Genomic DNA, 18,175 nt, shown 5'->3' on the forward strand with positions numbered 1-18,175 from the left:
TACAAGAAGTATTCCCTTTCGAGCTGACACTTTTATTTTATTTTTATATTCAATGTAACTTGGAATTCTAAAATTTATTGGGATTAATAACTTTTCTTTTTATTTTTCTTAAAACATATTAACATTAAATTTAGAACATGTGTTATGCATTAATTCTTGACTTAATTATATTTTTAGTTCCTTAAATTAAGATATTTGTCTTTTCTTTGTCTCCTAAATAAAAATTTGCATTTACTAGCCTTCCAATTTTGGAAAATATTATTTTAAGTCTCTCATCTGAAATAAAAATTTACATTTTTAATCCCTCAAATTTTGACGGAGGAATTAAAAAGAGTATTTTTTTTTTAATTTGAGAAATTTTGCATTTTCTAGCCTTTCAATTTTGAAAAATATTCTTTTAAGTCTCTCCTCTAAAATAAAAATTTACATTTTTTTTAATCCCTCAAACTTTGATGGAGGAATTAAAAATAGTATTTTTGAATTTGAGAGATTAAAAAAATAAAACTAAAAACATATTCCTTAATTTAACAAACTAAAAATATAATTAAACTTTAATTCTTTCTTAGAAAAGTAGTAGATAGATATAATTTGGAGGAAACTCGGAAAAAAAAAGAAGATATAATTGGAGGAGGAGGAGGGAGTTATTGTTTTTTCTTTTGGATGATTTTTTTTATTTTACTTTTATCAGTGCCTTTTGATTGAATGGATCTATTCTATCAAACTTTATTTCATAGGCATCAATGGCTTTCACAAACTGGTCTATGAGCAATGTAGTTTTTGACAAAACCCAACTTTAGCCTTAAGGATAAGAGGAGGACAATTAGAACATGTTTGGGAAATATTATTTTCTCCAATTTCAATTTTCTTGAACAAAAACTAATTGTATACATTAAAAAGCTGGATGTTTGGAACATTATATAAAAAATTTAAAAAGATTTTTTTAATCTAAAAATTTGTAGCTTAGGATTATTTTTCAATAGCTTTTTCTTCCAACTATTCTTACACTATTTTACTATGTTAAAATTGTTTTTTTTTTGTTGCACCCGGACAGAATTAATTATTTCCAAATCAATTTTTAGCAAGAAATTTCCGAACAAAAATTAATTTCAATTACAACTAATTATAACAATAATTGATTATTAAAATAATCTAATTTCCGCATTTATTTCAAACACATCCTTAATGGCCCTACTAAATTTGTAAACTTGGACTGGTGACCATAGCCCATCAAGTTTTGTGACTATTTCAACCGGGCCATATTTAGAAACGAACTTTCAAATGATAAAAAAAAAGGTTTAATTATACATAGAGTGAGATTAATTTATTTACGATAAATTTGGTATGATTAACACATTTTTTTTAATTTATCCAGTAAAATATGTACCCCTTGAATATGTCTGTGTCCAACATATCTAGTAAAATATCTACCGAAGAAATTTCTTTCTTGAATATTATGTCTGTCCAACATCTAGGAAAAAAGCATAATGGCTAAAAAGCAGCAAGAATGACGATTTATCTATGGCAAAAGAATAACTATTTGTAATTTTGGATTATTATACTGCTAAAGTTTTGTTGTCCCGGTTGATGATCTACTCTAATATTAGCGAATAAGGAGCAATAACAAGTTTTAATTTTAAAAAAAAAACATATAATGAAGAACGTATTTCATCCTACTCAATATCAAGCATAATATAATAAATATATATTTTTCTGTCATTTATATAAATATATTTAAACATAAAATAACAAATAAATAAGTAAAAGGGGGGAAGAATGCAACTATACGGACCAAGAGGCCCAAAACGTGGCCAGTAGTAACAAAATAATTTGTGGTTAGTGGACTGTGGACCAAGTTTGGTGCAAATCTGTTTTAGCATTACCATTTGTTTCTTATTTAATTTAAAAGACCACATTTTAGAAACATGGGGTGGTGGCGCAGTTGGCTAGCGCGTAGGTCTCATAGCTTCTGAGTTATCCTGAGGTCGAGAGTTCGAGCCTCTCTCACCCCATTTTTACTTTACTTTAAAATCATTTTTAATTTATATATTTTTGGGGTGACAGATAATAAGTTTGTCTTTATCTTGATTAATATGAAAGTAATTAAGTAACCACTTGATTTGTCTTTCCCAGCCAGTGGAACTTCCAGCTAGCTTGAATAAAGCATATAGCTTAATTAAGTTTTTTATATTATTATTTAACATTTATTTGATTTGAATCAAGTCTTATGTCATCATGTGTTTTGTTATGGATATCCCTTATCACGTTTTCACCTTTAATAACATGGATAAATTTTTAGATAATAATATGAAAACGATTTATTTTTCGAGTATGAAAAACTTATTTAATATATGATATGAAAACCTTATTTAAATTATATATAATTAGTGTTTTGCGGTCTATGATGAATATATATGTGTAACAGTTATGTATTCCATCACTCTTCTTTCACTATTCTATAGACCCAAAATATATATTTCACAATTTGATCTTGTTAGATTTTCTTCTAACTTTGTCTAAAAATTAAATAATTAAATGTACATATATTAACTTTTTAATTTCATCTTTAATAATATCTTGTTAATCTATTTCATTTGATTAAACATGATAAATTGATACATGAATTATTGAAAATTTCACATAGTATTTTTTTATTCCTACCAATAAAAAATATCTTACTAATTTAATATATTTCTTATTTTGAATGAGAAATTATCTTTAAAAAATAAATAGGATAAAGTTTCTTAAGTATATATTAAAGTAAAATTCATATATGTTCATTAAATTATTTTAATTAATTTTTAGTTTTTTAATAAATTTACGAATATTTGATCAAATGAAAATGTTTGAGAAACGATTTTTTCTTATTGACTTATAAGATTTGTTTTTAAATATAACTTAAATTTACAATTATCATTTTTATTTTTATTTTTAGTAAAATAATAAAATTTATCATTTATCATTTTATTTGAATTTAATTTATTTATTTTGATAAAATTCCTTATCATTTGTTAACTAAAAAATTGTTTTTCAGGTTGACTTAAATATGTTGTTCATATCTGAAAAAATATGTCATTTTTATATTACTACCTAAAAATTCATTTTTTTGTCAAATACATACCTAAAAAAAAATTAATTTCATTTTATTACATGTCATTAATCCCCTTTCATTGAGTGATGACGTGACAAATAAAATAACACGTCATCACACTCAATCATTGATACATTATTAAAGGTGATTACATGATAATGTGGTGATGTGATATTTTGTCTACCACATCATCACTTAACAGATGACGATTAATGATAGATAGTAAAATAAAACTGATTTTTTTTTAAAATACTTGGTTGAAAAAAAATATTAAATAATAATATAAAAATGACCTATATGAAAAATATAATTAAATCAATATAATTTATCAATTATAAACATTTTATGTCCAAGTTGCCATGTGAGACACATGTGCCATCAGCTTTAGAACGGGTCGCAGAAACACGAGCTTGGTAATAAATGCTATTCCAAGTTGAGTGGAGATAGGACTTGTCACTTGTCACGCTTGTCATTCATCAAGCAGGAGTCTTCATTAACTAGTTTTCATAGTTCAATGAAGAAGAAAAAAAATGACAATTTTTATCTTCTTTTTTTAAAAAAAAGATATGCCAGTTTTTATCCTTGAAGATTTATATATGGAACTTATAATTCATAATATCGTTAATTATTTGGATGGCATTTGATGGAAAAGGGGTTTTAAGCTCCCTAGTAAATGTAGAGGGGTAAATTACACCCTAAATCTCTAGTGAAAATGGTTAAGTGCGATTACGCGACAAACATTGTTGATGTTGCTTGGATGGTATTCCATCAACCGAATAAGTGTAATTATAAATTATTTTTGCTATCTTATTGAAATCTTTTTCGTTTTCGTTATGTTTACTTTCTTTTAGGCCTTCTTTGATCTAAAACTGCTGACTTTAAGATTTTCTTAGTAAAAAAAAAGCTAATTTTCGAAACAATGATTAAATTGAAAATGCAGCCTAGGAAGGGGCTGGGCCAACAGTGTATAAACTTCATGTAAAGTTTTAAGACTTGGACTGACCAGTCTAACCACGATTTGATGACTGGATCAGGTTGGGTTTTATGTTTTATTGAGTGTGTTTTCAATTCAGAGTGACCCGAAGCGATCAGGTCAGATTTACGATCAAACTGGTGATTTGTCGATCTGAAATGAGTCACGTATCTTTTTTTTAGTTATAGTCGGAATGATGTCATTTCAATTTAAAGCCATTTTAATTTTAGAAATTCTATCGACCTATCCTTCCCCTCGCAATCTCGCTCTATGTCACCGCTCCACTCACCAACCTCTATTTTTTTTCCTCTCGTTGTGGCGTCGTGGCGTCATGCTACCGCCACCTTCTATGTCACCGCTTGTAATCTCTTTCTTTCCTCTTGCTCGGAGTCTCGCTCTCGATCTTCATAGCCTCACCTTCTATGTCGCCGCTCACCAACGACCAACCTTTCCTTCCTTCCTCTCGTTGTGGCATTGTGTTGCCGTCATCTTGCTAGACTCACTCAGTTCATCTGCAACATTGTCCACAACCACAAGTCAGTTCAACTAAATTTATTTTTTCTTTTTCATTTTGTTTTATTTTAGTTTTTTGTGTGTGATTTTGAGTTAAATTGATCTTCTCGTTCATTATTCAGTGTTTTTGTGCCCGTAATTACATTTTTGTTGAGTTAAATTGATTTAAAAGTTATAACAATTGTGGTTGAGTTGCATATGAAATTGTAGTCTTGGATCATTTTTTAAACTGTGGTTTGAAACTTTGGATCATTTTTTATATTTTATAATCTACATTGATGTGATATGAGTATGTTTCATTTTAGTGTGGACATTTATATATATTGTTGTTGATGTCGTTGATGTTAAAGGTTAGAGATAATAGTAATTTTTTTAACTTGTGTTTTTTATATTTTGTTTGTGTTTTTTAAGACTTGTGAATTTCAATGCACTAGGAGAAATTTTTTTGAAACATTGGTGGCTATTTTTGTGATGGTTGTAGGATTTCAAAAAATGAGAAAGTTATGTTGGTTTTTATTATTGTGAACTAGTTGAGTTTTGTTTTGTTTAGTGGGAGAAAGTTTTGCTTGTGATTATAAGTTGAATTTCTTTTCATATCTAGGGTTAGTTTATGTTTTGATTTATCTAATTTGTTGTGAGTGAGATAATTATCATTGTTGAATTAGATGTTATACTAAAAAAATGTGAGTTAATTAAAGAACCTGTCTCAACACCAAAATATTGGACAATAGTAAACATAATTAAATATTATATTAGATATTAGATAATAGGAACATATGTTGAACTTCTATTTATTTATATTTGCAATCTTTGTTTTTGTTTGTTTGAATTTGAACAATGATATTTTTTTAAAACATTTTAGTATTTAATTATTTATTTTATAAAGTTATATTAATTTGTGATGTTATTTTTAAATATTTAAAGATAAATCGGGTTATAAAAGTCAACCAGTGATCTATTAATTTGAGCATAACCTAATGTCATGATCGGGTCAGGCAGGTCATTTTTTAACATTGGGACTTCATGAAAGAGAAACGAAAAATGGGTGTGGTTATTATTTGCTTCGTCCCTCAAACATCTATTATCATTCCTTTCTTTGGTTGCTTCATTATTGGCTTATGATGTATGTTTCCCACAAACCGGATCATCCCTATGTTTTGGTCGCATAGATTGAGCTTCAGCTTCCCACTTTCTCGCAGCCGTGGGGGACTGAGTTTTCATAGATCAACCATCTAATTTTAAACTGTCCAATGTCCCTATTGTTTATTATAAAATGTGTATTATTTTCCCTCAAAGTGGAAATGCGGTTCTGACACACAAAATATACAAGTAGTCTATTTGTTGAGTCTTATTCTAGGCTTCCATTTTGTGAGAAATCTTTACCAAACTTCCAATGGAATAATTAATAGACACAAAATTATTGAAGTCAAAATCTTTGTTTGCTCATATCCTCAGTACCAAAAATAACAAATTAAAAGAATATATATATATATATATATATATATATATTTGCAATAGTGTACCAGGAAAGGAATCTCAAATGTTTGACCTTTTGATTACTTGTTCTATATTTTAGTGTTCTTTCCTTTTTAAAAAAAAAATGGTTGCTTACATCGGTAGGTAGACACCACTATGAACTAAGAGTATCTTTAATAATAAAATTTGTATCTTTTATATTAAAACATGATATAATCATATTAAGATTAGAATGACATAATTTTTGACAGATACTATAATTAATAAATGAGTTTTAATTTATAGATAAAATATATATTTTTATTTGTCTATTATTACCACAAAGCAGAGTAAAAAAAATGTTAGTTAACTACTATATGACTATATCCTTAAATAAGTAGTCAAGAATTCGATCTTTAAGTTTTTATATATGCAAAAACATATATTAAGAGAAACAAGTCATTTAATAAATAGTTAGGTTTTATATTTCAATAAATTAATTTTTATAAATCTTGAACGAGAAATATCCTGAATTAAAAAAAAATGCTGACTGTGACTGGCTCCGTGGCTCGGAAATACAAGTTGATTCAGAAACACTTGGCTAGTCCAAGATTAAAATGCAGGTAGATCCCATAGTATAATATAATGCAATATAAAATTCAATGACACGTACTACCCCTTTACATGTCGGTTCCAACCCCTTTGCATTTGCTTTTATTGGGTCACTTTCCAGTTTCCACTATAAATTCCATTTTTTCCTCATTAATTTCGCGGGATATACCCGCAACTACAGAAAAACAAAAGTTTTTCTAATACAAAATCATTTAAATTAAAATGCTAAAACAAATATAATAGATGTGATGGTCTATAATAAGAAATTTAATATTACTAATAATTTCTATTAAAAAAATTGATAATCTTTAAAATTTAACTTGTTTCTATATAATCAGATTGCTATATCAAGGCAACCAAATTGTCGTTGTTCTAATTTTTGTTTCTTGTTTCTACATCTCTGGTCGCTTCCCCATTCAGAATACCGTTTTCCAGCTGCAACAAATGTTTTTAACTTTGAGACGACGTACTATGTAACGTCTATGAGTTCCCTCTCCTTCATATATTAACAAAATTGTCTTAATGACTTACTATTGAATGCTTTTTAACTTCTAACATATTAATTACTCTTTTTTTTTTATTAATAATCCATATTGCTATTCCTACCCAAAAAAGTCTTAACTAGCAGTTTTACATTTATAAAATTCAACACAATATTACATTGAAATATTTTTTAAAAACTTATTACTTAACATATATAATAGGATTGTAAAATCCATTTTAAAATAAAATATTAATTTCATTTACGACTTTATGTCTAAGATGAGGATAAATAATAGGATTGTTATATACATTACAAATCTATATGAGTTTGGGTATAAAGGGAATTTAAGTTTCTTAAGTAGGTGGTTTTAGTTTATATATATTATTACTGATTAAATTTTTTAAATACGTTCTAAATTGCTGATTAAATTTTATTTGAAATTTCTAAATTATTTTATTAATGATTTCTCATTAAAGATTAAAGGAAAAAAAAACATGTATGCGTGTGTATTATTTACTCTCGCGTTGACTTTGGTGGAACGATTCATTTTGATCAAGTCTCTGTTTTTCTATGCATATAAAAGGGATAAGAGAGAAATTTATAAATTCCGATGCCAGACTCGATAATAATTAGATTAGATTAGTTAATCATAAAATTTAATTTATATATTTAAAATTATGTATTTAAACTGACAATATAGGTTGAAGTAAAAAAACAAAAAAAAACTGACAATATAGGTTCAATTTTATCTTCTTGTTTTGTGATGGCTTTTAATGTCCCTTTTTAGTAAAATTGGAGCCAAAACGAGTCTGTGCTTAATATGTAATTTATTTTTAAAAAAAGTGTATCAGAATATATATTTTTAGCTTCAATAGAAGAGAAAAAGGTCAAGAGCGGGGGCGAAACTTGTATATTTCCTTAATTCTTGATTTGATTTGGTACCGACGTTTACCATCCAAATGCTAGACAGCGGAAACAAGGAGAAAATTCACTTATAATTCACCCTATTATCATGACCTGCAAAATGCCAAAAAATCAAGATTAATTTGGAAAAAGTAATTAACATCATGTTTAATTATGATGAGACAGATCAATTAATTACCAATAAATACTACTCCTTGACATAACTCTATTTAAGTATTTATCACACTTAATTACCCAGCTTATATGAGATTCATGAAAGTATAATTGAGATAGGGAGGAACTATATAGAATTTCCTGAAACAAATTGCTAAGAAGAAAAAAAGAAGTAAAAGCGTGGGAAAATTAGTGTGACACAAAAGTCAACAATTTCAACCCCTGGTCAGCTTGTGTGTCTCTATGTGGGGACCTTGATAAGTTCATAGCTTACGCTAACATTTCGATTACCAAGATTGATCTGAAATTTGCATGACTTGCTTCTATTTTGCTAAGAATTTTGTTTTTTTTTGGTAATGATAGTCGTAGTATTTTGGTAAAAGACTTTGTTGACATTTAAAGATTTTTCTATTTAATGGTAGTAATTTGCAGCTTTTTGAGTAATGCATCATGCATGTTTTGGACGGACGCTTTTAATAAAATTAATTACAACATTTTATATATTATAATTATTTTATGCATGCATTAAATGCACAATTATTATGAAACAAATGCTGATTAATTTCTGGATATTGATTAAGAAATTAAATTTTAAATAAAATATGTAAAATTATACTCTTACATTAATATTCATAATAAATGTTTTATTATTTTAATTCCTTAATCAATATCTTAAAAACAGATTAACAAGACCCTTATTATTATAGTATTCTTTGGTCTCAAATTACATGACGTTTAAAGTTTTCACATATTAAAAAATGTAACTAATTTATTGAATTTTAAGTAACTTCATAATATATCATTTATTTTTAATTAATAACACATTTATTTTTCTTATACATTATTTTCAATACGTATTAATTATGGAGAAAATATTTAATACAAGATTATTTTATAAAATGATATTTATTTTGAAATGATTTTTTCTTATGATCTAAAATGGATGGAATAATATGTTTTCAACTGAGTCTAGTTTACGAGCCATTTTTTTTATTTACACTTAAAAAAAATAAAATAAAAGGTCTTAAAAAAACACCTAAAAATAATATAAAATAACCTTCAATCCACATTAACATTTTGTTGTTGTTCTTCTTCTTTTTCCATACGGATCGAACTGTGCAAATCAGAATTTTGACAGGTTGACGGCTAAAAGAAGTAATGGCAGTAGCAATAACTTCTAAAGAAGAGTAAGTAGCTGCAGCAAAAAAACAAAAAAGTAAGGAGCTGGTTATCTCAGTTTTTAATCAAATTGTACATGTATTTAATTAAAATATAATTATTTAAATAGCATATAGTACAAGTTTACCATTTATAATTTATTATCATTTTAACATTAACATTTTATTGATAATTTTTTTATTAATTATAATTTTACAATAAACATAATAAAATGCAATTAAAAGTATTAAATATTTCTTTTAATTATTATACTTACTTTATTACTTATGGGATATTTTACATTATTTTTTTTAATTATGGGTAAATAGTTTATGTACTGAAAACACAAAATATTTCTATATCTATCCAATAAGAAATTATTATGTATGGTATTTTACATTATTTGTTTTAATTTTGTATTATAAAATGTCTGAAAAATTAATTTTAAATATAATAATAATAATTTTAATAAACTATTTTATAAATAAATAAAATATTTTATTCTTACATTCATGTCAATTATATGCCGCCCCTGCGATCTGGAGTGCATTCATGTCAACCATATGCAGCTCTCATTACAGAGATTCGTTCCTTTAAGCAAAAACTGTGAAAACCCTAGTGTCCTTTTTCCAGTTATCCTTATGCTGTTTTATTGTGTTAATATTTAATTTTGTAATCTAATTTTAAAACTATGTGATTTTCAAGAAAAAATAACAGAAAAACCAGATCCAGGTCCCATTTCTCTCACACTTTTCATGGTGGAAACAAGATAGCCAATTGGTTAGCAAAGCAAGGTGGCCAATCCTCGCTCAGTTTTTAGACTTGTGACCAGTGTCCACTGCCGTTAGTCTCACTACTTGCGGCTGATTTCTAGGTAATTTGTGACCTAGGCTTGTTTAGTTTTCTTGTGCCTGCTTCTTTTTTTCTATTTCCCATTGATAAAAAAAATACTTGAAAATTAAATACATTCAATTAATATTGATTTTACAGATAGTTAAGATTAAATACTATTTTACAGATAATTAAGATGATAATGACAAAATAAAATGATTTTACAGATAGTGAAGATTATAATGGCATATAATAAAATGATGCACTGTAATAAGAGTCATATTGATTTCTTGCCAAATTTACGTGTACTGTGGTCAATACGCGTACAGATTAGGCGGTTTTTGTGCTAATTTCATCGATTCATTTGGCAAAATGCAATGCAATTACCATTTTCGAGATCCGCACTCCACCCTTGTTAAATTTCACATGTCAACCGTGCGTTCGTTAATTCCCCAGCTATCAATGTTGGAGCTAATACTATTATCAATGTCACTAAAAAAATTCTAGAACTCTAACTATCTAAAAGTTTTCATGGTATATAATTAAAGCAGAAGATTATATAAAAATCAATTGACATTCTTTTTATGTCATTTTATAATTATTAAAAATTAATTAATTTTACAAAACACTTTTATTTAATAATTTAACAACTATCAAGTGCCAATAAACAACTCTTAGTTTATTTTAGGAGAACGACTCCTGGTTAAAAATAGCTTTTTTGGTGGTTTATCAATTTTAAGTTTTTAAATATTTTTAATAACTAATTTATCGGTTAATTTAGTGAAAAATGTCATGTGTTTTGTAATACAATAAAATTTTCCATTTTTAGATACTTAAAATTAATTTTAAGGATCACCATCAACAAAACCATTTAAATAAAAAAAACACAATTATAATTTAATTATCAAGGTTCACATATAATTTTTTTGTACATTAAGATTTAATTGTTGTTGTTGTTAATGAATTAAATTATATTTCTTAGAAGGAATTAAATTATATTAATTGCATTCTTCTTTAATTAATTAATTAAGTAAGTAATTATAGTTACCAAAATAAATGCTCCCTAATTAATGCCTTTTTAAATTACTACTATAAATTAGCTAAAATAATAATATTCCTGTTAAATTAAAATTCATACATATCAGTCTTTGAATGTGGAAGTAGGAAAATTGTCAAATATAATAATTACTTTAAAGCAACTGGAGTAACTCTCTATTAACATTCTAGGCCAGACGGACAGATTCCGTTACACTTTAAAAAATTTGTCTCTTGCTTACCAAACTCGTCGAAATTATTGACCTACGAAAGTCATCGTATATGAACTTTCTGAACACTGCTGCTTACAAAGAATTTTTAATTTGTAGAAATATAATATACTGATATCCACCGATCACCGCGCAGAGAAAAGAATTCCAAGATGCGCCCATAATTGGTCAAAGCCAAAAAGAGTAAGCAAGATGAGCAAATAGGCAAAGGATAAATCTAACGTAAGTTTTTTAGTTTATAACAATTTCTTAAGACATAAGAGAGTTATGTTGTTAAAAGAATTTATTGCATGTAGTATATCATTATTAGTTATTAATAGTAGAAACCACGTACTAGTGAGGGAAGTCTACACTGTGTCTGTCTCCATGTGCACCTTCCCACTTACGCAATAAATGTTTTCAATCTCACTCCATTTGTTTGCTTCTCTCTCAAATGTAATTATGTATGGCCCCATAAATTAGTATGACAAATGTTATCGGATATGTTTAGAGATATAGATTAAGAAATTAATATATATATATATATATATATATATATATATATATCAGATTATATAATTTTTCTGTAAATTTTAATATAATTTTTTTAGTTGTTTAATCAATGAGTTAAGAGTATTCGTTAGGGATATCCAACTAGCATTAGTGGTAATAGTTATGGTACAAATACAAACTATAAAACCATTTCACTAGCCTTAGCCTATGACATTCTACTCCCCTCTCTCTCTCTCTTCCCTGATTGATTCATAACTTCGCGGGTTAGGCTCAGACCCAATCTCTATTAGTATTATATATCCTGGTCTTAATTTTGATTGAAGCAAGCTAGCAGCCTGGCCCTTTAGATCTTGGAGGAACCAAATGGCTCCACTCTTGTACCTTGGTTTCAGAAGGGTGCTCCTGTTCTCTCTTCTTTTGTTCTTTTTTGTTTCTGTTTGCTTCAGTGGTGTTTGCTCAGAACATCAACCAGAGAGCAAAGCCTTGTCTAGTGGTGGCAGCAACAGCAGAAGGAGAATGTTGTTGGAGTTTGATGCTGAAAAGGAAGAGTTTGAACAGCCCCCGAAAACGAAATCCACCAAAAACCAAACCAAGTTAATCAAGCCCACCACTAACCTCTCCTCCAAAAACCAAACCAAAACCATCAAATCCAATAACCTTAATTCCTCCAAAAACCAACTGAAGCTAGCCAAAACCAAAGCCGCCGCCGGCGACACCCTCACCAACACCACCGAGGTTGTTGCCGTGAAGAAACTGAACTCCACCACCTTAAAGTCCAAGAAGCTGAATTCCACATCCAAAGGATTAACGAAATCATCCTCATTGGATCTCGCGAAAACTAGTGGCGGCAAGAACAAAACGACAAAAGCCACCGCCACCAACAAGGACAAGGAAGTTACCAATAAAGTAACCAAGTTTTTGGATCAAACCGAATCCGACAAGCAGAGTAAGAAGACTAACAACAACAACAAGAAACAACAACAAGGGCAACCTAGTTGGGTGTTCGAAGACGAGGTGGACGATGATTTGGTTTCGGAGTTCAAAGATCTACCAATGAAGTTCCAACAAACACTAATCCCCGACCTGGAACGAATCTCCACAACCTCAAAAGCCTACATAACAAAAGCCAACAAAGAGATCACGAGAGGGTTCAAACCCTACGTTGGCAACAAGTACGCACCCACCATCACCACTTTACTCTCTTGCGCATTCGCTTTGATCCCTTTGCTTTTAGTCTCACTCCTCTTCAACAAAATCAAAGCCTATTTCTCACTCCAAAAGCTCTTAATCTTCATCCAAGCCTACCTCGCCATCTACTTCACCATTCTCTGTCTTTCTTCCTTCGTCACTGGCCTTGAACCTCTCAGGTTTTTCTACTCTACTTCGCGGTCCACGTATCTTTCCCTGCAGGTTCTTCAAACTCTCGCTTACGTTCTCTACCTTTTGCTACTCCTCATGTACCTCGTTTTGGTGTTCTCAACTGATTCTGGGCTGGGCTCCAAGTTCTTGGGCCTGGCTCAAACTTTTGTGGGCTTTGCCATCGGGTTGCATTATTACGTGACCGTGTTTCACAGGGTTGTGTTGAAGCAACCGCCGAAGACAAATTGGAAGATTCACGCGATTTATGCCACGTGTTTTTTCCTCATTTGTGTCATTGCTAGAGCTGATAGAAGGAAGAAGACCTACTTGGAAGAAGGTGGAGAAGAGGGCAAGAAAAATTGAAATTAGTCAAACTAGTAATTAGCTATTAGCTATGCCTACATTTTCGGTTTAATTTTCTTAATTAAAATTTCAGATTATCCAAAGCAACATATACCAATCTTGTTCTGTTGTAGCGAAATTAAATGCCGTAAGGCTTTTGGCTTTTGTGTCTACCAGCATTCAAATTCGTTCCATAAAAATAAATTGAGGTGATGACTATATAATTGTATTATTGTGGAATGCATTATTCTGAATGATATATAATATATTTATATAGTATCACTTTACATCCTTAGTACTTGATTTCTGAACTCTTGGTTATTTGTTCTCTCTGTATGATTTAATATTTACATTTTAGAGGGTAGGCCTATATATTTCACTGTTCCCTCATGCATTTTAACTCCATGTCTTTTTGCGTAATAACTTTGGCATTACATTTCAAGCAATTTTAGCACTGTTCGGCTAAATTTGGATTTGGATTTAAAAAATTAAGATTTCTAGTACATGGACTCTACCTCTCCTTTATTTAATTTTTACATCAAATAACAACTTTAGTAGTTCTAATTTTCTCCCCCATTAATAACAGCAAGAATATGTTACAGAGTTCATATTTATGACGCAAGTACATCTGTGGTTTACTATATCCAATTGATGTTACGTCCACAAAGTTACAAGCAAATAAATGCGCGCAGAACAATTACATTTACACATCTTTTTCCAATTCAGTTACAAATTACAACAATTATTTTTTATTTAATAACATAACCCCTTAAATGAATGTTCTTATAAATCACACACACACAAACTTACGTGCACATTTTGTCCTATGTCTCCGGCGTGAAACAGGAAAGAGAGGTGCATGGGAGAGGCTATGATAGTAATTTAAGCGTAGCACCGACGGTTTATGATAACCATATGTGTCGGTGGTGTAATGTAAAGAGGACAAGTGGCTTTAGCCATTTGGAGTATGACAGAAAACTTAAGAAGAATTTCAAGCTCCCTGGCCTTCACATTTCTAGTCCTTTTATTTTCTTAGCCAGAACAGTACTAACAAAGAAATCTCACAGTGGATGCATGGCTAAGAAAATAAAAAATCCTGCGTCCATTTTGGGTCCTTGCCAATTCATTATTCATTAACTTGGCCATCCGATTAGTTGCAAGTCGTTTTCTATGGAAGTGAGTGTGGTAGTCACTGACTCACTGTCATGTGGAAAAGGGGTAGGCACTTTCATGACCAACATTAGTCAATTCTCGTCGATTACTACTGCTGTCTGTTTCCAAAATTTCTAACCAAACACACTCTTTTCGTAATATACATTCATTGCATAAATCTGTGAATAATGTTGGTGTACTGTTTAATTCCTTAAAAGGGATTAATCAGGCGCAGTGTGCCTTCACCTAAACCCAAAGTCATGTTTCATTGCCAAACATGATGACTTCTTAATCTGTCTTTACTTTGAATGAATTATTTAGTTTTATTTAAAAATAAAATTAAAGGGAATTTTTTTTTATTTAATTTTTTAAAGAATAATTATAATGAGATTTAATAAGAAATTTGTAACTTCAAAGTGTCTTTTTTTGCTTAAATGTATTTTGATTTCGGTTAAAGATAAAATTCATCATAATTTATAAAATAAAAAAGAGAGCACATTAGACATGTTTAAGGATCTATTTAGATGAGCTTATCAATAAACATTTATGGGAGAAGAAAATATACATGTAAAATGAGTTGAGTTTTTTATAAGTTAAAGTCAATTGATATACATGATTTTTTTTATTAAATCTTTCGTCAATCTAATTTCTTTAAATTTTGGAATGCATTGATTTTTATTTGTGACAAAAATTTATTGTATTTTCTTGTGTTGAATTGACCAAAAAAATATTTAAAGAGGACTTAAAAGTTAAGGGTGAGTTTGGTTGCATCTAAATTAGTGAGAGGAGGAAAGAAAGGAAGAGAGATGAGCAAATAACTTGATATATAAGGTGATTTGGTTGCACTAACTTGTACATAAATTTTTAGAAAAAAAGTAGGCCCCACATGTTTTATTTTCTTCTCTCAAGTGATAAGATTTGAAGAGAAATAAAACTTTTTACTTTATTGTCCTCTCGTTTTCTCTCTTTCTTTCTTCTTTTATCCGTGTAAGTTCTTTTGTGCATCGTGATTCGTCATTCTTGTTGGAACTCTTCATCTTCATGGAGATCTATCGCGACAACAAATGTTGTGACTATCGTTGGACTCCTCCAAATTGCACAAATCCTTTCCTTGTCTAGATCTTTCGTGACGATGAATGTCGTGATTATCATCAAATCACACAACTTGACCTTGTTGTCATGGCTACGAATGTTGTGATGGAATCTGCACTTTGTGTGCATGGGCCGATTTGTTTGTTGGTGGAAACATCCTCCGATGTGTTTTGCGATTTGAATACTATTTTGTTGAGATCTATTCTACCATGTTAATTTTGTTGGAAAAATTACAATTATTTGGGACATTATTTTATAAAATATGAATACAAAGAGAGCAAAAAGTGATTAACACAAGCAAAAAAAAGATGAAGACCTCACGATGGAGTCTATCCTCCCTGATAGTGTCAATGGGATAAAAAAAAATCATTGTATTTACGGTTAAAAGGAAAAAAAAATCATATTACTCTATTTTTTTTAATATTAATCTTGTGAGGGTAAGTGGTTTTTCTCTGTTCCTTCCTTACTCAATCTCTTGTTCTAGCATAAGATTTTTTATCCTTCAAACTTCAAGTTGTTGAAGTAGAATGTCTCTTAAAATTGTCTAGATTGAAGGATCAATATTAATTATATGTTTTATCTGTTTCAATTCCTTTACTATTGTATACTTTTTACTTTATATGAGGCTTTTTATGGTCATAGAGTAGTACTTGATTTTTTTTTAATATTTTTCTTAACATTTCAAAAAGTAATTTCTTGAACACAAAACATTATTCTAAAAAATACTTTCTAGAATGTTAAAAATAAAATTATGTTCAAAAAGAATTTTTCAGAACATTAAAAAAAAATCATAATTCAGGATAGTATATTCCAGGACAATATTTTTTTATTAATGTTGAGTATAAAGGGTATATATGACAAAAAAATTAAATGAGTGTATTTAGCTAAAGAGAAAGTGTAAATAGCAAAAGCTAATAATAAACACCATAGCAAATAGGCCCTAAATTAAAAAAAATTAGGAGTTGCTATTGGCACCTGTCTTTATACTCACTCCCTATATTTTTTTTTCGAAATTTCCATAATACAACGTTAAGAATTAGTGATTCTAATTTATAATAGAAAAGTAGATTATTTATTTATTTATTTTACTTAAATAAAATCTTAAAATTTTCATTTATTCTAAACTAAAATTTTAGGATATATTTATGTATGAAATGATTTGAATGATGTAAGTTTTTACAGAAATATTAAAATTTTGATTAAAGATGTCGAAATATAGGAAGTAAGATTAATTATTATATAGGAATAAAATTTAGAAACATTTTAGTTATAAGTGAAATATGAATTTTTTTGAAGCACAATTGTTTATCACAATTTCTCAGATTCTCAGATGTAAAACTTTGAAGAATCGTTATTTAGCACATATATCAACAACACTTTTTGGCACCCGACATCAAAATTTCCTTTAGTCAGTTTTATGACTACAGGTTTGGTATTCATAATTTAATGGTCCAAACTTTTTATGTTTTTATTTTATCAACTTATAAAAAGATAAAATTAACGGTAGAGAATTTCCTTCTATTCTCTGTCTGCACTCTGCATGGAATCTAATTCTCGCTTTGACACAGCTTATTTTAATTTATCGATTTTTCTAATGCATGGTCACGTATGACGGTATAAGGATTAAGAAAATAAAAATAAAAATTTGAAATTTAAAGAAAATATTTATCATATTAAAGGTATAAAACTAATTTAATATTTTTTAAAGTGACTTAAAATGTTTAATAAAGTATATTCAATATTAATCAATTTAACGAGTATGTAATCGAAACTGTTATTCTATTTTATTTTCGAGATTAACAAAGTGAAAAAGGTTGGATATCGACATAAATTTTATGTGCTTATTTTTTAACCTAATGATGATGCTTATATCTGTCATGTAAAGTTAATCTCTTTGCTTCATTTTATATTTGGTCGTTGTGTGATTGACTCGTGAGACATGAGATTGTAATTGTAAGTTGTAATTAATGACACGTCAATCATGTTCATGATCGCGTATTGAAAACGAGAAACAAAACAAGAGATTATTGAAATGAAATGCATATTCTTATTGGAGAAGAAGCATGTGTTTGAGTTAGTGTTTATAAAATTTAATTTTAATTATAATAAAGTTTATAAGAACAAGAATAATGTATTGATGATTAGGTTATTTCTAAAGGTATAGACAAGCAATTCATTTATAATAAAAAGATATAAATAATTCATTTATCAGTAATAATAAAATTAAATAAGTTATAATAAATATCCCTATATCTGTCATTTCTTGCTGATTTAAACGTGGA

General features: G+C 28.6%; 1 protein-coding gene and 1 non-coding gene across 2 annotated transcripts; both read left to right on the forward strand.

Annotated features, from left to right (window-relative positions):
• Positions 1-1,924: 1,924 nt before the first annotated feature.
• TRNAM-CAU (transfer RNA methionine (anticodon CAU)) lies at positions 1,925-2,009 on the forward strand. Its single transcript is given in 2 exon segments — positions 1,925-1,962; positions 1,974-2,009. It is a non-coding gene; the product is annotated as a tRNA-Met (tRNA).
• A 10,075-nt stretch (positions 2,010-12,084) lies between these two features.
• On the forward strand, positions 12,085-13,868 carry LOC100792492 (uncharacterized). The gene has a single exon (XM_003538578.4). The coding sequence runs from the start codon at positions 12,312-12,314 to the stop codon at positions 13,668-13,670; it is 1,359 nt and encodes a 452-aa protein (XP_003538626.1). The 5' UTR covers positions 12,085-12,311; the 3' UTR covers positions 13,671-13,868.
• The last annotated feature ends 4,307 nt before the right edge of the window (positions 13,869-18,175 follow it).

The sequence above is a fragment of the Glycine max genome, chromosome 11 (genome assembly GCF_000004515.6).
Source record: "Glycine max cultivar Williams 82 chromosome 11, Glycine_max_v4.0, whole genome shotgun sequence".
Classification (NCBI taxonomy): Eukaryota; Viridiplantae; Streptophyta; class Magnoliopsida; order Fabales; family Fabaceae; genus Glycine; species Glycine max.